Source organism: Aplidium turbinatum, chromosome 10, assembly GCF_918807975.1.
Source record: "Aplidium turbinatum chromosome 10, kaAplTurb1.1, whole genome shotgun sequence".
Classification (NCBI taxonomy): Eukaryota; Metazoa; Chordata; class Ascidiacea; order Aplousobranchia; family Polyclinidae; genus Aplidium; species Aplidium turbinatum.
Genome location: NC_137481.1, coordinates 23449382 through 23472295, shown reverse-complemented (window position 1 = coordinate 23472295; position 22914 = coordinate 23449382). Strand labels below are relative to the sequence as shown.

The window sequence follows — 22914 nt, the reverse complement described above, 5'->3', positions numbered from 1 at the left end:
TAACACAATTAGCCTACTTTAATTTAAGTAAATTTACTATGTAATATAATTATGCACGTATGGCATTGAGAGCCTGGAAAATGTCATCTTAGCCCAATCATCAATTGTTAGAAGCATAACAACCAAATAGGTTTTATTCTGGTTCCAATGGAGTGTAAACTTGACTCTCAAAACGACAGCTCAAACAGTTTATTCCAGTGAAACCGGCTGTTAGGGTTACTTTAATTATAGTGATTTTATTTGACAAACAACACTTCAATAGTTATATGATCTTGTTTGTTATACCGTCGCCATTTTGACGATTTGCGTTTTCTTCTTCTATTAAGTTTGCAGCGTTATCTATAAGATGGCTTGAATTATTAAAATTTCAATCTATTATTCTTGCTGCTTTCCCGAATCTGATTTCAACTCTTCTTCTGCATCAAGACTTTTACCGCTGGTTCCCCTTCCTGTTTTCAACCAGTCATCAACGACGGGGTCACTCTCGAAGTGTGGTTTGGAATCAGTGGCCACGTGCACAGTCAGATCGCTTTGATCCAGTGGAAGAGAGTGTGTCCTTTCAATTGATGACGTTGAATGCACAGAATGTGTGGTAGATGCGGCGCGATCAGTTTCCAACATATCGCTGTGACCTGGATGCAGTAACAACTTCTGAACTTCTGAATTCGATGCATCGTTTTCCATCGAAAGTCTGCTCTCAGAAACAACGCTTTCGTTTTGTTTGTTTGGAAATGCATTTGATTGTTGAGGAATTGCTTCTGAAGAATCTGTGTCATATGGTCTGTTGTTTTTGAAAAAGGACTTGCTGTTTGTGTTTATTTGTTCAACATGAGATGATATCTTCAACTGTGTTTCGTTGTTGAACCCAGGGGTTGAGTTACAGTGTGCACTTTCAAGAACATGTGCAGCTGATTCTGGTGCATCACTTTTCATAAATTGACTGTTGCTGTTTGCGGACTTTAAAGATTTTTTGTTTTTGTCTTCAATTTCAACTGGATCTGCCACTATGGAAATCTTCTTATTGGATTCAGTTGGTAAAACTGTTTGATCCTTAACGTCTTGACTGCTTTCGACACTTTTAAAAGCTTTCTTTCCCAAATTTTCATGAGATGATTTAGATAGTCCGGCTATTGATTTTCTAACCCTTGCGGTTATTATATTTTTGTACGTTCGGCATCCCACTAAGGCATTCTTCATCATTTTTTTCCTTCTTTCTCTCTCCTTGTGGTGCCTTATACTGTACCCACAAAACCAAACAACAGAAAGAAAAACGCTCCCGAATATCGCACCAACCACAATGGAAATGTAAGTCGTCGGTGGTTCATCTATAAATGTAAGAAAACCTCTGTTAATCCCATCGATCTTTAACTTTTCTTTGCAGAGGATGAATTCGATGTTGGATTGTTAAGAAATAGCTGAGATTCCAGTTTTGTTTAAACTTCTCAAAGCTGCGATTTATTTTTATATAAGTAAAATCTAAGTTATCTATTCCATGAAGTCAACCTAAATAGGTTATTTAAATAAAATCATTCGGTACTATTAAGTCATTTCGCGTTAACTTTAAAATGATTTTTATGTAACTCCATCTTTAAACCTTACCCTATATTTTCAATTACGTTCGCCTGCTTTCAAAATCTTGGGGTAATCGAATTACATTTCAGTTTATACGGTACTTTCACGGTACAGTTACGGTAAAATCACATGGAACCCTGTCAAGTAACCCATGTTGATGCGCAATCTGCTGCAAGCGGAGATAGCGAATGATTATTACGGTAGCCTACTTTTGTTAAAAAATTTCAAGAAAGCGTTACAGAATAAAAAATAAACTCGCCAATAAAAAAAATAAAAAACAATTACAGAATAAAAAATAAAACTAAACATTTCAAACTAATTTTTCTGAGCAAAACTTGCCTTGGAATGCAAACGATGTTTTGTAACATTCTTCCACTTGATCTTCGCTTATTTCTCTGACAACCACCTCATCTTCTACCACCACCGAGCGTTTGGGAGGAGTACACGGAGGGGGACTGTCGCTGGAAAGCACAAAAATGACCTAGATTTGCTATCAAAGATAATGGAAACACTCCAATCCAAAATATTCTGTATCAATGTTTATTTGTTATTATTAACCCATTATTGTAGCTAGGGGAGTTATCAATGATAATCATTTTTGTTTGCGCCCTTTGTAACAACTGTAAGCCTATACTGCTGTACACTGCGACACAACATGAAGCAGCGACGGGACATATAACCCAGTGATGAGCAACCTTTTTGTGACTGTGGACCATAAATTTTTTTTAGAAATCTCTGTGGACCATCTTTTTTGTATAGCAGATTTATAATTGTGGCTTAAGTTTAGAAAAACAACATATTTATAAGTAATAAATTTAACCAAATATTTATAAGTAACAATTGACCAAATATCATAAAATTTTACGTCAGTGACTGCCTTGTTCTTGATGTTTGTCACACATTAAGTCATAATTTCAAGTAAAAGTTTGATTCAATCTTAATTTTACTGTACCACGCTTATTAATATCAAGTCGGTTTCTTTTTTTACAAAAAATGCCAATGATATGTCACAAGCACAGTGAAAACGGAGTTAAATTGCTAATAACTTAGCATTGGTACAATACCATAACAATATGGAAATAACTTTACCGAAAGTGTGTGTGTCTTGAATTATTTTATCCGTGGACCACCGAAAATTCTCTGTGGACCACTTGTGGTCCACCTGGACCACGTTGCTCTACACTGATATAACCTACTCTTCAAGTTATCTGCTCCCCTTATTTTGCCACGACATTAAGTGTCTTTGTCCAGACATAGCCGCGTGCTCTGGAGCGGTGCCGAACCCACGTCCTTTCGAACGTCGCGCAGACGTTTACCACTCGGCCGACAATTCTTGCCTCTCTCCATGGGTGCAAATTGAAAAATCTATTGCGACGCCATTGTCAATAACCAATTTCTGTTTGGTGTTTGTATTTCAGTTAAAAGTTTTAAAATGAATGGAAGAGATAAATTGCGCTGAGCTACCACGTACCTAGAGATGACATATTCGTTTTTACAAGGAATGTAATGAGGATCCGAAGCTGCGCAAGGACATTCGCAATTACCAGCTCCTAATCCGTCGGTAATGCATGTAATTTTGCTTGTTTCGTCCTAAAATAATTAATAAACTACTCAGATGCTGTTTAACTATTATACGCAAGGGCGCTGGAACGAGTTTTGACTAGGGGGGCAGGATTATGAAAAAAGGGCACGATAATGTTCATCTATCAGCTCATTATCGAGTAACGATATAGGTGTCCACCGTCCGGTATACAAAGAACAATGGCACGGAAAGGCATCATGCTATGTTATAATGATGTAACCTTCTGTGATATAGAATTTTGTGTCGTGAATATTATTTTGAGGCAAAATGAAAAATTATAAATTAGGCTAAAATAGCAGAAATTGTTATATTGCAAAATATGCAGTAGCTTAGTCTACATGACCTCAAAAGGGCACCATTGCCCCTCCTGCCCCCCCATCCACAGAAAAATTGGGGGCATGGGGGCAATTTAACTTGGTCCAAAACCTGTGACGGCTTCTACCTCCTGAACAGTCAACTTCTAAAGATTTGAAGCACATGATTGTTCAATGGCAAAACACTTAATGGCGTGCCTAAAGGTGGACACGAAGATTAGCCACATATTTCCTTTTATTCTCCCTCATAAAAAAAATGCATTGTAACTCTATCAAGTTTCTTCCAAAACTAGCATCCAACGTTTTTTATATTGTTACAGTATATCACACATGCTGAATGCTGATGATTCCTCCAGCCCAAGAGTCAAAAAAGCTTGTTTCTGTAATCCAAATAACACGTGTGTGAAAGTACAATAGCCTACTACAAAAAAGTACATTTTAGCAGAAGCATTGTGACATTTGTCAAAAGTTAAACCAACTACCGTAACCGCATGAGCACATTGACAGGAAAATGAATGAAAGCTACAACCACTGTTGAAAAGTAAGCGAACAAGTAAAAACGTGTTTGTTTCTGGAACAGGAATCATCTTGAAGTTAAATACATCAAAAACACTTTTTTCCAGACTACCGGAATATGGGCCCTGGTCATCAGAGATCTGTAGACGACAAAGAGATTGGATTAAAGTGATGGCCTAAAAATTAATACACTGAACAACCTTTTTTTAAAGGCACGGGATTTGAGAGTCGTTAAACATTGGCGGACCAGTTTTTTTCATGTCATAGTGTTAGAATAATGAATTCTAAATAGGATGCATCAAGCTGAAAGACAAGAGGCTTATTAACTTCAACGGGTTTAACATACTTTGTTACACAAAAAATACAACTAACTAAATAAACTAACTAAACATAACCAAATAAACTCAAACGCTTTCGACGCGTAGGCTATTTGAGTCCTTGGTTTGGTTTTGATTTTGAATCTTTATCCTCGGACTGACAAAGCCTTGATAGGTTATTCCTGGTAATTTCGGTTGTAGAGGCTCTTGATGCAGGGCCGGTTACCGAGATTGACAGAGTGAAATTTTCCGATTGTTGAAGTGTTGTTGCCGAGAAATTATTGCATTCACTAGGTGCCGCTGAATGGAGAGCAGTCCTTAACCTGCGTTGCTCAAGCGCATACCCCGAAAGTCGAACTTGCGCCGCGTGATCTTGAGCCGGGTACGTAACCACTGAGCTAACGGGGCGAATTTAGGTGTTTACGTTTAGTTGTATGTGTGACGCAAACTAGACATTTGTTGACGAAAGCCAGGGAGCGCCTAAACACAAATTTAACAACTAAAAGTGTAATTAAGGAGCACATCGCCTCTTGTGTAACGTGGACTGACAATGTTTCAATCAACCAATTTAAAATCATCTCTCGAGGCAGATCTGAATACCAGACAAAAATCATGGAAAACACTCCAGCGTAATAATCCGTCTCTCAACAGGCAATTAATTATTTGCCTGTGGCTCATCGTTTCTTTTGTGTGTTTTCTACTTGGTGGTAGCCTACATGCTTGTATTATACACCTCATGTGATCTGTATCCCGCTGTGTTATCTGCTCGTAATCATTCTTGTATAACTAGTTGAGTGTGTGCTGGTCAAAAGTGTCATTTGCAGTTATAGTGCATACTCACATTTATCTTCTTATTTTTATGTGTATTGCTGGTGTAAAGTAACACCTGATGAGAACACAGGTAGGCCTACATGTCGAAAACATTTGAAAGTTTATTTAGGTTGTATTTCTTTGTGTAATATAATATGTTAAAGCCGTTGATGTTACTTTGTTTTGTATGTCTGTGGTACAAACAAGCAAACTCTTTGCCAATGCTTTATTATATTAGATTAAGTTGTCAAACCATAGGTTATAATAAACCCAGTATATTTGAACAAACGTGTTTTACAACGTTAGAATTGCAAGAAATGTAATTTTCCCAACGTCTAACAAGCAGTCATTTTGATCCCACAAGCTGTTATCTGTAGTAACCTCATTACTAGACTCCCGTGAGTTGGTGAAATGTCACTATGAGGTGAAACAAGATACTTGACATACTGTACTTTCAAATGAGTCTGTTCAGTTTTTGGTAGACCATGGCTAAATCACAGACCTTGAGGTTAGATGTACGAGAGTAGGTCAAACACCAACGGGATGTCAAAATTTACACAAAACTTAAATCTATTAAATTTTGAAAATTAAATGAGGTTGTTCACCAGGCATTAAATTAAATAATATGAGATGTTCTACTGGTGCAACTTAAGCTTAACTATCATTATATAGTTTAATTTTGTTGTTGTTTAATTTTTAATTGTTTAATTATTATTAATTATTTAATTGTTTTAATAATCGTTTAATTGTTAATTGTTTCAATAATTGTTTAATTGTTAATTGTTTAAATCTATTAAATTTTGTTATACAATTTTATAAGAGTCTTCTTGGGATCTTCAACGTGAGAAAACATGTGCTTCCATGTTTCAATGTGGAAAAGATGTTGTTTAGAGATGGTTTCAATTTGAATCGATTTCCCGCACAAGCATTTTCGTTACACTTTAGCACTTACCATGTAGGCTCTTTGAATCAAGCCAGCTTCGATATTAGAGCAGTTTATGCGCTGCAGAACATTGTCTTGAATCATTTCCTTCGCAATATCTGGCTCCATTTGCGATATGTGAGCCTCCCAATTGTAATCTTCAAATAACGCATTCAAGTCGCCATATTTTGGGTCAATATTGTTTGTAACAATGATAAAGCCACCTTTGTCTATCAAATAACACCTATCACACAGAAAAGGACACTTTAGTTAAACCTTGTAATATTCGCAGCATTAGACTTATTAGGAATTAACTGTAGGCTAAAAGCATCTTACGATGAATTTATCTATAGATCTGCTTTCATATAGCGTTACACTGCGGATGCTGCCATTTGAGGGTTATTGAACAGATAAAATATTATTTTGAAATTTAAAATAAGTTGTTCCAGATATGTGGTAAGGCCTTCCACGTTCAACCACAACAGTGTTACTCCGACCCTTACGACAGGTGGAGTGGACTGCACTTGCTCAAGATGAGTTCCTCACGTTGGACACCGGGGCTGAGGGTTTATCCTTTTAGCTTACCGCCCCGGGTGCTCTGTGAGTTGCGGTCTCTGATTGTTGCCATTTGCTTCACAAATGTGAATTACCAGGACTCACCACGAGGAGATTGAAAACATGAGTGCCTCTAGATTTGTGATTATGTGATTAATTCTCCGTTTTGTCAAACCCAGATATGTGATTTGACAAAACGGAGAATTAAAAATTCAGCGTTTGCAACTTATATTTAAATTAAATTATTATGCAGCAAGAATTTTAGAAGCCCTGGAAGCAAAACAACTTGCTTGAAGTAAAGTGCGTTCATCAAAAGTGTTGGTAGGAAACGTTATTGCAACTACTGCAGTCCCTACCTGATCTAGCTTCGGTTGGTTGTTGATTTTGAATCTTTATCCTCGGACTGACATAGCCTTGATAGGTTACTTCTGGTAGTTTCGCATAGCCTACTTGTAGAGGCTCTTGACCCAGGGCCCGTTACCGAGATTGACAGAGTGAAGTTTCTTATTGTTGAAGTGTTGTTGGTGCCTGGGAATTATTCCATCCATTAGGTGCCGCTGAATGGAGAGCAGTCCTTAGAATGCGTTGCTCAAGCGCACACCCCGAGAGTCGAACCAGAGCCGCTTGAGCTTGAAGTTTTTTTGTTCACGCAGTCACTCGCTAACCTCTTGAAGAAGTCAGCCGTGTCTGATTGACGAAGCGTCGGAATAAAAGCAGATTGATTTTTTATTAATTCTCTTTAATCTTTGATATACATATAACATACAAGTGAAACTGTAACCTACCTATACAAATTCCCATTATTGCAATCTGGGTACCACTTCAAGAAAAGGTCTTGGAAATGGTTTAGTTGCAAGTCCATTCCCATCACTCCAAATATCTCATCAGTTTCGGGATCAGCGACACCTGATGAGCTAAATAAGCTGATTGTTTGGAATAGGCCTGCGTCAAGTTTGTGTTTGGTGCATTAATCATAAATAACTAGTTTAAAAAAAAACACAAACACACTCTATAGAAAACTTTTAGCAAATGTCATATGAACAATACATGTTCTGTACAATACATACGAATATCTAACTGTTTTAAAAAACATTGCTATATTTGCAAAATCGTTTTCTTTTTGGTGTTTGAAATCAAACAAATTCTTCTACGCTTGAGTTCAAGGTTCTTGATTTTTTGCCTAAATTTAACTTCGACTTCAGCAAGAAAAATGGAATTGTTGGTGTTGAAGTGTTTGTAGCTGTAAATGAAACCAGTTGAACACTGCGCTTTAAGATTTTATTAACATAGTTTAAATGCGTAGTTTAAATCTAGATCGCGTCGCCGCCACTGCCCAAGGGTGGTAAAAGGCAGAGCCCCTCGACCCCTGGAGTGGCGAAGAAGGTTTAAACGAAGAAGAAGAATGTAAACTAAATTACCTTCCTTTAAATAAGACGTGGGTTAATGTGACAACTCCCATGTTATGCCCTGGGTTTTTATAAGGTGACACAAGACTGCTTGTTTTGGCACGATTTGCAATCCCATGTTCAAACCTGAAAAACATCAATTTGGTCATTCCAGGTTGCGATCAGCCTAGGTTACATCGTATCGTAGCAACAGCAGTGAAGTTCAAAACGGTTTTTTGGTAATCAATATAGACATGCAAAACTTATTTACAAAGAATTAAATTAAAAAAAGTATACACGCTTGGTCACAGCGGTAAACCATAATCTCTTCGTGGGAAAATTGTAACATAAGATTCCCGAATCCGTTCGTCTGTATGTAATGACCGAAGAAACACTCTTTTGAAACCGTCTATTCAAAATTGTATTTCTGTAAAAATAGCCACCTGGCTGTCGAAATTGGGACGCAACACTGTACACCACTAAAACTTGTCACTACGATACAAACTACTTAGATAAAAGACGGAAATTTTATCCAGCTGGCAAGCACTAAGCAAACAGTTAAATATGCCTCCAACTTTCAAGCAACCATTTTACGAATGACTAGAATAATTTGCGATATCTCAAACTCACGTAAACAGTAACTGTGACGCAATAATGAAAGACATTGTCACGCAATTCAAACAGGTGTTCAAAGGTGGTGATGCAATGTTTCATCAGGTCTTCCGAACGATGGTGCAATATTTGGACATTTTCTAGCAATTTCCATGACGTAAGATGCCAGCTAGGTTAAGTAGACCATAACGGTTTTTATATGACGTTTGATTTGGTGAAAATCGTCCGTAACAACGCTATGAAGGTTTCTAGATGACTAGTAACTAAATTTGATATTATAGTGTGTTAGATTATAATGTAATTAACTAATTAACTGCAGACAGTGCACACAGTTTCGGCGTTCCGGCCTCCTCAGTTCAGTAGGTACACTGGGTATGGCCACGGAGATATAGGCTACCTCTGTGTGACGTTTTTCTATTTGTGGAACCTAAGCTCCGAAAATGATACTACCGCCAACATTGCCACAGTGCTCAAACTGCAAGCAGTGAGCTTTGCACATTGCACAGCAAGGTGCCTCCAGTAAAGTGCTCAATCGGCATAAGCCAAGAGCAATATTATATCACGGTTTTGTACCCAATACCGAACAATTATGTCAAATAATATGCTATTAATACTACGAAAAGTGCTCAATGCCAAGCAAAAAAGCCAAGCAGAGCAAACCACTGCATATCAAATTATCTACTATACTGCATAACAACATATATCAAAACCTCTACAGCTTGTTTCAGCCTCACTGGGACGTGGACGTCGCTATAATAGCATGTGGACTGGAAGTCGAACGCTAGGCCTCATCTTGCACATATTGGTGGCATTAGGCTACCACCAAATTTTAGACACTTGACTTTCTTTTAATACATTTTTAGATTAAATTATGTTGTTGACAAATCCGCCCAAAATGCAATATTATGAAAAGCATCATCAAGATTCGGGAAAAGTTGCCTTTTTAAACCTGATGTTTTGTAAATAGGCTACTGTGCATTGATAACACAGAACTTTTAAGCTATTTACAACGATGAAAAAAAACAGAAACTTCAAAAATAGAAAAATCAAATTCAAAGGTAGCTTGCCAAACGCATTAAAAAAAGTTCAAATTTCAAAAATTTGGCGTTAAATCCGCTAATAGTGCAATCTTCTTTACTCTGCAAGATGAGGTCTAACGTTTGGCTTCTAGTTCAGATGCTATGATAGCGACGTCTGATCAGAGCCTATGAGAGGGGGGTACGGCGTACCCTTGAGGGCCCAGGCCTGTGTTTGTTAGGGGGCCCGAAATTGTAATTTTATAGTTTACGTGCAAAAATGTTTGGTTAAAACCATCTTAAACGACTGATTTCAAGCATTAAAGTTGTTATTCTTTAGTCTTGGGGGCCCGTAATCTAGCAAGAGGGGCCCAAAAAGGTAATCGAGTGCTTTGCGAGCAAATTAGAGGCCCAAAGTGGTAATTTAATGCTTTACGTGCAAAAATTTTCTGTTAAAAGCACCTTAAATTAAGTCATAAAAGTTAGTTATTCTCCTGTCCGAGGGGGAGTGGAGAGGGGCATAGTGTAGTAAAAGCAAGTTTGAGAAAAATCCGGGCAAAAACCCGGTGTTTTTTTTGTGTTTTTTAAACAAAAACTATTTGACAAAGGTAGTTTCAAGCTTATTTCACTTCAAAATGAATTTCGGAGTTAGAGCAGGAGCCGGATAATAGCCTACTTTCGGAGCAGGACCGGAGCCGGAGTCAAAAAAAGTGACTACTCTCGTTCACCTCTGCTAGTGCTGCGCATGTGGTGAATGCAAAAGTTAATGAAGAAAGGTTGGATTGGTCAGATGATTAACTAGATTATGTTTTAACAAGATGCTATGTTTGAGCTTTGGTAGAGAGCTTGGCTTGTAGGCTACCAGATACATATAACACTCAGTAGCCTAACGTTAACGGATTTAACATTAAACACACAAAAAAACATGGAAAAACAACTAAATCCAACGTTTTCGACACAACATAGTGTCCTCTTCAGAAATAATTATAAGCTACATGCTACATCTAAGAGAAATGAAAAAATGAATTTAAAAATTTTACATTAAAGATGTACAAGCGACACCTCTTAACAGCACCATCAACAACTGACACACGAATTGAATGCAGGATACACAAATTGGCGAGGGACAGATCAGATCACATCACACTTTTTTCCCAAGACAAAGGGGGCCCGGAGTGAGAGGGGGGCCCGGAATGACTCTTCGTACCCCTAGTGAAAATTTCTCTCAGAGGCCCTGCGTCTGATTGATTGATAACAAAATCAATCAAAGATCACAAAGCCAATTTCAGCTACAGCAATGTTAAATGCAGATTAAACAATCCAGCCAAATCTGAGTTGGGAATTATCAGCAAGAAATGTTTAGATCCGATTAATCGCAATTTAGTTAAAAATGCCGATATAAACCAGTGGCGTAACTCCTCAATGGTAAACGAATGGTTCAAATCCTTACAAGACAAATCGAAAGCAAGGTTCATTAAATTTGACATCGTAGATTTCCACCCTTCAATCAATTACTGAAAGATTATGTTGAGTTTGCTAAACTTTATACATCAATAACTCCTGAACAAGAAGACATCATTATTTTGTAAAGCACGAAATTCGCTTCTTTTTGATACAACAGACACTTGGATCAAATCTGCTGACAATGGTGCGTTTGATGCTACAATGGCAGTTACGATGGTGCTGAAGTGTGTGAAGTGGTTGGAAGTTTTTTGTGAAGCAAATTATCGAAAGTTTTGAAAAGCACAAATGTTGCGCAGTACAGAGACGATGGTCTTACGGTTGTTCATACCACCACCAGCAGGAAATTGAATTGCATCAGGAAAAATGTTACCAAAATTGATAAAACCTTAAGTAGCGCATGACTTAACCATTTTAGATTGTAATCACTAGTTCTGCTACCTGCATTGAGCACTTTGTTTTGCACTTTCTACAATTTATTCTTGAAATATGGTGCATGTCACATACACGAAATAACATCGCAGAAAATAGCACCTACTTACAAAGCCTCACCATGGTCTTGTAGTGGGATCGTAGAATCTTGATAGTTGAATTCCTGGAAAAATTCGGTACACTCCATTTTGCGTTGCTAGGTAGCGATATAGCACGTGACTCCGCAAAATGGTATTCTCATCGACTTTGCTCCACAAAACTGCAGCTTCGTTTGTCACCACAACTTCATCTTTGATGCCTTCCTAATCGATATTGGCAATCGTCGTCAAAATGTTTTCATTGCTTATGCCACTAAAATCCAAGCTAGCAATTTCAGAGCTTGAATAGTTGGTTCAACGTACAATAAACAAAGGGTAGACAGCAACAAAAACTATGTTGGGAACACTGGTAGAAGTGAGGAGCTTAGTTAGCACGAAAGGTCGTGCTTACTGAGCAATCAATGAAAACGAACCTAGATAAATTCATAAACAAATGATTGATAAACTTGTTTTGTGAAGTAGATCAGTGATTTTCAAGTTGCATGGGCGGACACACAGGTAAGTCGCTTTTAATAAAGGTATCACAAGCATAACTTCATCTTTCCATAAAAATGTAAATAAAATTTAAAAAAACCTAGAAATTAGCTACACACCAATGCACAATTTACTTTGAAAAAGTTAAGAACTAACACTTCAAGATACGATTTTTCTGGTAGATACAAAAACACCAAATGCTCACTTTGATATGATTCACGTTTGGTCCAGATCCTTCCATGTAATTCTTGATATGTTCAACGTCTCTCGAATTGAAATTGTGGCGGAAATAATAAGTTGGGTCGACGAACGCTCTCGACGGGATCATAATGGAATTGTTCTCTGAAAACTGAGATTTTTAATGCGTGTTTTTGTGTTTGAAACTACCCCTTGAGGACTTTAAAATACATCTGGAGACAGAGATGTGAAAAACCAGCAAAAACAAGTCAAGCTATAGATCTATTCATGCAACTGAAATTTACATGAAAATTTCCTCCTTTTATGAAATTGTTATCACTTGAGCCTCAGCTAAGAGTAGACTGTTACTTTCTAAACTGTAAGTCCATATAAGCTTTGCCATTGCTATAAGGCCTGGAATGAACCTGAGAAACATTTCACCTGTTATCAAGTTCGCATACCGTACATTAATCTAAATACAAACATTCTGAGAAATCGAACGATTTTGTAAACGTATTGACCTTTAGCTGTGTAAGAATTTAAATGTTTGCACACTTGTTTGGGTGGGACAAGATCAAAACGATGATAAATGAACGATCCAGGAGGTACGTTTCCTTGGGGATCAAGGACTTTGTAGGTATCTCCGACAACAACAACACAGACTGAAAACGTCGTGTTTGGAATCTTAAAAGAATAAAACAAAATTTTTTAAGCTTAGGGTGAGTGTTCATGCTTGCTGTGAAACGTTTAACGGCATTGTACAGTATGCTCGTCAGAGATTTCCTCTTTTAGCATCAACTAATGTTAAATTCTTTAAAGTTCAGAAAGATACAGTTTCACATTAACTTAGTGACAACAATCAAAAGGGTGTTAGCTATCTAGGTACAGACATTTAATCACCAGACGGTTAATCACGCAAGCCATGGTGACCACTTTTAGTTCTCCAAGTGAAAAAAACAGAGACCTATTGAATTTCTTATGCATTTGTACCCCATCCAATGTGAACAAAAACTTGCCGAAAAATGCTACAATCTTTTTCGTTTGAACCTTTGTTTTCCTTGTCACTCCAAGGGTTGAGCGACTCGGTCTTTTACCACTCTTGAGCAGTGGCAGTGACCAGGGCTAGATGTTTAGGATGGTGTCAAGCAGCTATATTGAATTGTTTCGCCATTTTAGCTAATAAGATGAAACTTTCTTTTTGATTTTTGAACGTATCTAAATTCTATAAAGCGTAGGCTTTGCCCAGTAGGGAAAAATGTACAATAGATTTTGTGAATGGAAAGGCAGCGAAGACAACCTTAATGTCCACGTGCAAGCATGCTAGACTCGCTAAAGCCTTGCAATCAGTAAAAGTAGCCTAATGGCCATGTATTAAACATGACTCAATTTTTATGCCTGTAGCTGTCGCTTTCAGTCGATGAAGAATTTCTACAATAAAAGAAAAGCTACGACGCCGCTTTCAAGAATGATTTTTTTAATCAAATACAATTGTTCAACTATTTTTCCTTTCAGTATGAAAAACTCTGAGATCCTTGATGTTGACTTACTCTTTGCCAAATGTAGAGTGCTTGAACATCTTTTGTAGTAACTCCGTATCTCTTGCTATCTCCATGAGATATTGTCTTTGTTGAATTTAAAGTTTTAGAGCCTTTTTCTCCCCTAAAAAATAGCCATCCAGTTTAAATCACTTTCAGCGCAATAAACAGAATTCTGTGTTTAAACTAGGAAAAGATGTAAAAGACCGGAGATAATTTACCATGTTAAGAGTAGGCTAGTAGAGTTAGAAATCTAGTGTCAAACGATAACTCTGCAGCCTACTACTTTGTGAGAGTGTTTGTCCAAAACCCTTGAAACAAAAAAAATCCTGTTTACTGCTGCCAAATAAGTTATCACAAAAATAAATGCGTAACATGAGCATTGAACATGGCATCATCCGGGTGCCATAGAAAGGTACTTTTGTTCTAAAAAGTAAACTTTTTGCCGACTGGCGAAAATTGTGAATTACACTGAGGTAAGCCCTGTTACAATGAGTAGGCCATGTGTTATTTAAATAAAAACAATCTAGTATCATCATCATCTCATCAGGTGATAGTTTAGTTCCATACTTGTTTATAATACAGCAGTAATGGATTACAAAGCCTACTGAAAAAATTTCAAAGTGCAACAAATAGTTTTTTAAAAGGGAAATCTATGCCAGAAAATATCTGAAGCCACGTTAAAAATATTACAGGAACTAGCTGAAGAGTTTAAAATCATACTCAACCTGAAAAAAAAAACAAAGTACGGTACTTGACTATCAACATTCTCACAGGACACTTATGACAAATCAATGGACAAAACATACAACCTTCAGATCAGTTTAATCCTATCTTTAGCCACACCGGGTTTTATGAGAACGCCCTACTGGCATCATCCGGGTGAGAACGCCCCACGTGAGAACGCCATGAGAACGCCCCACGGCAACATTTCGTCTCAGGTAGCTAGACAATGCTGGTTATATATATGTTAATGTTAGTGCAATTATAAGCTACTTTGAAATGTAAAAACGCCTAAAAATTCCTTATATTTATGAGCCAACGTAACTTTGTTTAGTTTAGCATTACTCTGCGTTATAATTCAAAAAGTTTAATTTTGAAGCTATTTTCAGGCTGTTAAGTCCTTTTTACTTCAAACCATTGTAACTTGAAATTAGAAAGCACCATGGTCACCTAAAGATACGGCCTGATTTGTCACATTTTGCAGAAATTTCCTGGTTTTTCTAACTTTGGGCAAACGTTTAAATAAATTTTTCTAAAAATTAGATCTTTACGCTTTGTTTATTCTTTTCCCCAGATGACACAATAGGTTTTAACATTCTCACATGCTGAAAAGCAAAGAAAATTTGATTTCGAAGATTTTAGTCAGACTGTTAATTTTCAATAACAGTCTGATTTTGTGTTTTTCAACTTACTTTTTCTCATTTGCTACTGCTTCCCAAGGCAACAAAAAAGTTTTATGTCATTAGGAAACCGCAAAAAGTAAAAACATCTCAAAAAATATCAGTCAAGCACTAGCAGTAGCCGTAATCAAAATCTTCAAAATGTGACAAATCAGGCCGCATCTTCAGGTGGCCATGAAAGCCCTGATAAAAATTTTCAACATGATTTTTTCAGAAAAAGAAACAGAGTTTCACTGACGGTAAAAACCATCAATTTGTCAAGATTTTAGGATTTTGAAGAGCTGATGGCAATTAAAGGATTCAAAGTGACGTCATGTGAATTGTTGCATCATGAGTACGAAATTTTTACCTTAGCATAGAATCCATTATTTCTTTAAACTCCGGATCTCGTTCAAAAGCTGTAGCGCTGACAAACAATGAATTGTTATCTTCAACGTATGGAAACAACGGGTGGTTGATAAGAAGACCTGTGTGGCAAAAAGATCACTTTGAAAACTATTAATGCTGTAGTTGATCAAACATGGAAGTTTAGCAAATAAATTCTTGTTTCTCTTTGAATTGACTTGTACTCTACAAGGTGGACTTTAATATGTTAAAGTATTCAACCTATTTTTTTCTTATAAAGTATATGTATGTTTTTTTTTTTTAAAGAATGAGCATTGCATTGCATCAGCTTTAAACAACCAAAGTCAAAGTTGTTTTCTATATCTTCTAATATTATGCATACGACTTAAGATCATTATTTCTTATCATTGACATATAATAAAATTTTCAAATAAGCATAAAGATTGTTTTTCTTGAAACTTTTACATCTGGCTCCCTTAAAATTGCTCTGCAAAATCATTGCACAGATTGTTTGCACATAAGTAAACCAAAACATCACCTCTTCCGTCTATGACAAAAGAATAAGTGAATTCATTAGGCTTGAAGAATCTGGCCTTTGACAACAAATCTTCTAATGATACGTCCACTGCAACTATTCCCATCAACTCGCCGTTGAGATAGACGGGAAGGCTTGCTGTTAACAGTTGACCTGGAAAAACAAAACTCTGCTGTTTATATTTGTAAACTTCTTTGGTTTCAAACAAAGCAGAATAAAATGTTGACAACTAAAATCCAAAATAACACCGAGTCTTGATAAAGAGTTAACTTAGTCTACAAATAACCCTACAGTATATTACCTTACTTAGCTTCTCATTTCCTTAATTTAAAAACACAAACAAAATGTATGAACAGCTAAGTAATTATCAGTTAAATTCAACGATTGATCTTTTTAGCTTGATTTTGCTTGTTGTACTTTGACCCAACAGGGCATCTCTTTCCTCAATCCTATAGAATTGTCAACTAGGATTAAACTGAAGCCATGCCAGAAAGCTTCCTAAGTTTGCTCTAGTTAGTTCAGCCAAACAAGCCTATAGTCTACAGTCTACATTATTATAACAAAGAATCAAAGATGTCTTATTTGAGGAAACATGCAGATACATTTGGCCAGGATACCTCAAAAACTGAAACGGAAAATGGTGGCTTTGAAGTTTAAATTGCCAAGAAAATTCTCACCTACACCACCAGAATCCAAGTAAGGTACTATCCAAGTAGGTTCCGTGATTTTCGTATTAGCAGCATACAACTTGTAGGTCGCCGACAATTCACTCCTAAGTTGAATAGGATCCGTAACAGGAAAATATTCACCTCGCTGTAATATGACAAATTTTCATTTGCAAATGCTCTAACAAATAACAATAAGTAATTAAATGTAGCCTACTAGCAAGAGTAATACAGCTTCAACAGTTTTTACCTAAACAATACCATATCGCAAGGAAATCTAAGTTTTTTTTTGACAACTAAGGCTAATATATTATTTAGATGCAATAAAATTGACCTTATGAATCCCTAAGAATCGCCATGCTTTATTTCTTTTAATGAAAATGTTTGTCTAGTTGTCACAGATTACTTTGTTTATAACTTTTCAATTAGGCTAAGATGAAAATGAATGATTAGAAATTTCTCCACTGTAACGGTTCAGTTTCACATTACAGTAGTCTATACTTATAGCCTAATGACAGGCAGTTTTCTTTTAAGATCAAAATTGTTTTGAAAATCAACAATCATATTGTCGAAACAAGAAACTTTAATCCCAAAATGTTCTGTTTTTATGTGAATTTTTATTTTGTGTTTTTTGTGTTCTTTTTTCAAAGATTTCCGACAATGAAAAATCAAAAACTTAGGATAGAGTGAAAGCGTTGTCGTTTGACAAAACGAAGCACAATCCATCACAAAAGCGTTTTTATCAAAGCTCGTTTGATACTCCATCTAAATAATAATTCAAATAAAGAATTAATTTGAAAAAAACTAAAGTAGTTTAAGATTAGCTTACTTTTGAGACGATTGGATTGTCAGTGGCAATTCTAGGCAAGATCCAGTCTCTTTGATCTGCACAAAGAAAACTTGATAGCAGGCCCGGATTTAGGGGGAGCAGAGGGGGCACGTGCCCCGGGCCCCCCGACTTTTAAAGGGCCTCCCTACGTGGAAAAAATGTGATTTTGTGTTAATTTTTTTTTCAGCCTTTGACATTTCTGCAAAATGCTGTGCAGTGCTGGATTAATGCTACTGTAGACGTAGAGGTGGTTTTTCGCATCGGGGGGCCCCCGATCTAAAAGTGCCCCGGGCCCTCATCAGATAAATCCGGCCCTGCTTGATAGCCTATCGGGACCGTGAAAAACTCGCATTACAAACATTTCCAAAAGCAACAAATAATCTTGTATGCCTACAATAAATGAGTAATAGCTGAAACTTGTGGAAAACAGTTGCAACTGGAATGACACAAACTAACAGGTCAGCCACTGAACTAGTTTATAGCCTACTCTCAATCGCAGCCTACTGTATTACGGTTGATAAGATTTAAACCTTTCACCATAACCACTAACCACGAATTTTTCGAGGGACAAGCAGAAGCCTTCACTGCTCGGTTATGTAGCTTTCCCAGAGTACTGTTGATCAATTTGCATTTGGATAAACATTTTTTTGTAAAATAAGGCAACTACCTCCTTCGGGCTCCCCTAATCCGTATGTCAAAACCCTGACACTGTTTCCCAGCTGCGCGTTCTTTTCGCGAAGTATTTTGAGGATATCTTTTGGAGAGTCATTTGGAAAGCCATCGGAAATGAAATGAAGCACTCGCGCAGTGGTGGTGTCTGGAAGTTGAACATTTGTTTCTTATATCAGAGAAGAATTGATTTCTTCACATTAAAAACTGGTTTCTTCACTAAGGAAACCGGAAGAGTAAAAAATGCGCAAACATACAAGTAATTTACGATTTATTATCACAAAAAGCATTAATAGAAATTACTTCATGTGCGACACCAACACCCATATGTAGCCTACACTAAAACCTTTTTAGCGTATTCGACTTGTTACACGTATGCAATAAGTTATGTATTTTTTCTAAAGTGTCTGGTGAGGCTTGATAGTGTTATGACGACATGGTAATGATTTTCTATCTCAAGTAAGCGTACTTACTGGGATTGTACTCAGAGAGGAAGAATTCAAAGCTTTTATTCAAGGCTTTTGAGAAATAGCTTCCACCTAAAAGGTTAAATAAACAAGAAATCGTAAAGTTCATTCTTTTCAAGTAATCCATCTTGTGGAAGTTTTACGATATCGAAGAAAACTTCCACCTCTGTAGGCTTCGCTTTCTATGCTTGCTTGTCTTAACATATTGTCATCATGGAAAAGCAGCCTACTGGTTTTAGGCATTCACTGCATTCAGTTTAACCTCTAGGTGTCTTGTTGCGTGTTTTAATTCTGATTCTTGCTGCTTACTTTATTCATTTTATCAGTACGTTTTTGTGTTGTGCCATCGTTGCTGAACAGGTTGTGTTAACCTGTTTTAGCCACCTTGATAAAGTCAGTCGTGCTGACTGACGAAACGTCGGAAATACAAAAGCTAGTTATCATCTTTAACATCAGGAGGTAACCTAGTAAATAGTCACCAGAAGAACGCAAATTACTTTTATTATATTGTCATCATATTGTATTTGGCCTTCTGCAAAATTGAAGATCACTTTCAATAGTTTGTTCAAAATTATGTTATCAAGCTTTTTAAACTTGGCAACGCTGCAACACACACTATAGCCTTAAATCATTGCAAAGTCACAAGCGTATTTACAGCATACAAGTTCGGAATTATTTAAGGTACTCTACTCTGAGAAGATTGTTCCTCATCCCGTCGTTCTAGAAATCCCTGTGGCAACCATAAAACCTGTCGCCCTACAAAGTAGGTTACTTTTTTCCTGTGCAATTTTATTTTGCTTTTCACAAAACTCGGACTTTTTAGCATTGTTTTTGCAACGCTGCTTCAGGACGATTTTATCTCTGCCTTCAAATGTTGAGAAATGCTTACTACTTCACAACCGTGATTTTCCTTATTCAACTTTTTCTCGCAATATTTTTTTACCTACGTTTTGGCTGCAGATGTTGGCGGTTAGAGAGTAGTTTTGTTTGTACTTTGGCTCAAACATGTAGTTACCAAAATATTGCCGTAATGAAGATGAAACGTCAGCTTTTTAGACCAATAAATACAGATTAGGAAAATATGAAATAAAAGCTTAACTACTGTGCAAGTTATTTTACCTATCTAGGACCTTGGGTAGCTTACTATAAAAAAGATAAGGCTATACCGTAGCTGACATAAATAGTAAAAAGTAATAGACACTTCCATTCAATTAGCAATCGAAAGATGGATTTTACTTTAAAGGAAATTCCATTTTAAGCGAGGATTATTTGTTCCATGCTGTTAAATTAATTTCGAATGAAGATAAAATACGTTTTGCGAAATAAGTTTTCGTACAACTAAATCTACAGGTAGTGTCGGTTTGACACTGCTCAAGAGCACGTGGCTGTGTCTTTGGCAAAACACTGAAAGGCATGCCTTCGATTGCGGAGGGGCGCCTCTTCGACTATAGCCCTTGATTTCTCTCATGATTATGAACATCACTGCTCTACAGAAAAATGCCCAAGGGCCATGGCCTGCTGAAGTCAAACACCGGTTTACAATCGTTTTTATTTTTCCTCACTTACCATTTGCATTAAGACCATTTATAAATCTTCCAATCTCAGATTTAGTTTGAGGAGTTACTTGAGCCATCATTGTCCGAAAGCAGTCTCTGTTTTTACTGTAATCGCTCAAAGTCTCTTGGTTATCAGACATAGCCACAACAGCCACCTGGGTATAAAGTACATCATTTTATGAGTAAGTAATGTCTTTCTTGCTGTTTGGAACAAAACTAATTTTTATATATTTGATACTGATTTTTATACTGTATGTAGCGGACGTCAAATTGTCTGGAGCATCCGCCCATACCTAGCTGTAGCTACTACAGAAACATTTCGAGTACCAGCATGGTAGTGGGGGTGATCTGAGAATGATACCTTGGTTATCATCAATCATCTGTTAGTGAGTTTATTGCAAAAAAAAACAAAAAAACTTCCAGATCGAAAACGTTGCAGCCAAACAATGCCTTGATTACAAACAGAATGAATTGAACTGAATCAAAATCATGATTCAGAACATAAAATTAAATTAGAACCATAACTAAACTGACACCGTGACTTTCAACAAAAGAATCCGAGGTGAACTGGTCGAAAATAAGACCCACCCAATGACTGAGAAAAACCATAATAATTTTAGTTTCGCGCTGGACGGTTGATTTAAGGGAGACTCAGTGTGGTCAGAATCCTCCAAGCAATGCAGCATGCGGCAGATGCACAACGCTATGAAGACGTAAAACTACGTGTATATGTGTATCAAACTGCTGATTGCAAGAGAACGCACAATTACTGTTGGCGTTTCAAATCCCTAAGACACAGCACAATATCTTAACGAAATTCCTGCCAGCGTTTCAAATCTCTAACAAACACAGGTTTTATAACGGCAATAATATGCAAGGAAACATATAAATAACCGGTCTGACGAAATGTAGCCTTATTCAAGTAGATTACAAAATTGATTGAAATAAACCTTGAAACTGAAGCCCATAACGAAAGTTGCTACAGTTGGAGCTTACTGCTCATCTTGAAAACTATTGAAACTACTTTTCTCCATTCGACTGCACGTTGAAACTTCTTGAAAGATACTTAACTTACAAATTGAAAATTAACTCGTTCCATAACTTATCGAAACTTACATATCTAGAGTTAAGACTCCTACTAATTTTTATACTTCAGATTAAAACGTTAGACGTTGCAGCAGCTTTTAGACTGCAAACATGGCCCTGACTTTGATTAATTACACACAGCACAAACCAACAACGCAGATATAGACGCAGTGCCGGTCTTAGGGTATTTCGGGTTCTGTGCGGAATATGCTTTGCGGGCCCCAATGACAATGATCCTATTCAGTAGCGTAGCTAGGTATTTTTAAAGGGGAGGGGATGGTGGCGGCGTGATCGCCGAAGGCGACAACCGGCGACGGGGGGTGTGGGGGGCCTCCCCGAAAAATTTGGAAAAATTAATTTGAATTTGGGACATTCTGAGAGCATGTTCAACAAAATTTTGGGTGTGAATATTACTGTAAAATGGTGCTATCCGGTGGCATAGCAAAAGAATGAGATCATGCTTTCTTTGGCATTTTTTGAAAATAAAGCTATGTCTCTATGTTGAGTTTGGATGCAACCTATTTCGTCCCCTGAAAACTTTGTACCCCGATTTCGTAGTCTACCCTTAAATCGTGTAACAAAATTAAATTTCGACCTATTTGGTCCCCTGAAAAGATCGAAAAATTTTGAAATGTTTGCGGCAACTCCGATCAGCGACTTGGCTATGTTGTTTTTTCTCGATCTTAACAGGGTAAGAAATGTTCAGGGGACGAAATAGGTTGCACTCGTTGAATCTCTATGTTTTCTTGTTGCTAATTCCTTTGTTGAATTTACTTGTTGAATTTTTCCATTGGAAATGACAAAATTACTGCATTTTCTGAGTAAATTGCGGGCCCTGTGCGATCGCAAGGTTTGCACACTCCAAAGACCGGCACTGATAGACGCAAAATTATGTGAATGCAACGTAATGCAATAAAGCAAACACGCGCTCTATGAAATTCCAGCCTGAAGATTTGTACGCAACGCAGAGAAAAACTATGAGCCTGTAAGGCCACACGGATTTCAGAACAAATTATGAAAAGACGAATGCACAACCCGCAAGGGAAACAACCTTATAAATCAATTTTATCTCATTGTGTGTCGTTTTCCGCGAAACCTTGTTCATAGAAAAATTAGAAATTTAATCGATTCCGACAGCCTATTTATTCAAAAAGAACAAACAAATGATATCTTGCAACAACAAATTTCAGTAAATAAGGAGATTTTTGAAATGTTGCAATATAAGCAGCAACAATGACCTGTACACACACCAGCGATAAATAGGCTCCAATGCAAGGAAGAATCCGGAACTTATAAAGCAAAAGCTTGTCGAAAATGAATATTCGTGAAACGCAGCACAATGTTTAGTTAATTTTAATAAGGCAAGAAATCCAGACCATGAAATACACAACGAAATAGACTTGATATACTTACTAATTAACCGTAAATTTTTCAAATTGTCACGCTGTTAATCAACTAAACACTGGAAGCGACCATAGAATGCAAAGCAGCAATATCAAACTGGACTTTCAAAAAGAAAGAAGGAAGTTGGCTCACTTCGAACCCGAAACAAAAAGTTGCGAATAGATCCTGGTTAAAAAT

At 37.0% G+C, this 22914-nt stretch overlaps 1 protein-coding gene across 7 annotated transcripts in view; it reads right to left on the bottom strand.

Moving 5' to 3' along the window:
• Nucleotides 1-208: 208 nt before the first annotated feature.
• LOC145778038 (VWFA and cache domain-containing protein 1-like) overlaps nt 209-22914 on the bottom strand; it is a 30395-nt gene continuing 7689 nt past the window's right edge. For 5 of the 7 annotated variants that reach the window (XM_082589433.1, XM_082589431.1, XM_082589435.1 and 2 more), the window contains 18 exons: nt 20258-20402; nt 18698-18763; nt 18223-18372; nt 17556-17611; nt 16739-16874; nt 16065-16214; nt 15531-15648; nt 13791-13902; nt 12765-12927; nt 12272-12408; nt 11615-11796; nt 8007-8120; nt 7374-7502; nt 6064-6277; nt 3951-4124; nt 3044-3162; nt 1912-2033; nt 209-1325 (listed from right to left, as the gene is read on the bottom strand). In XM_082589433.1, the coding sequence (XP_082445559.1) occupies nt 376-1325; nt 1912-2033; nt 3044-3162; nt 3951-4124; nt 6064-6277; nt 7374-7502; nt 8007-8120; nt 11615-11796; nt 12272-12408; nt 12765-12927; nt 13791-13902; nt 15531-15648; nt 16065-16214; nt 16739-16874; nt 17556-17611; nt 18223-18372; nt 18698-18763; nt 20258-20402 (3237 nt within the window). In that variant the 3' untranslated portion in view covers nt 209-375. The remainder of the gene's footprint in view (nt 1326-1911; nt 2034-3043; nt 3163-3950; nt 4125-6063; nt 6278-7373; nt 7503-8006; nt 8121-11614; nt 11797-12271; nt 12409-12764; nt 12928-13790; nt 13903-15530; nt 15649-16064; nt 16215-16738; nt 16875-17555; nt 17612-18222; nt 18373-18697; nt 18764-20257; nt 20403-22914) is intronic. The other 2 variants (XM_082589437.1, XM_082589436.1) reach the window with 2 other exon arrangements.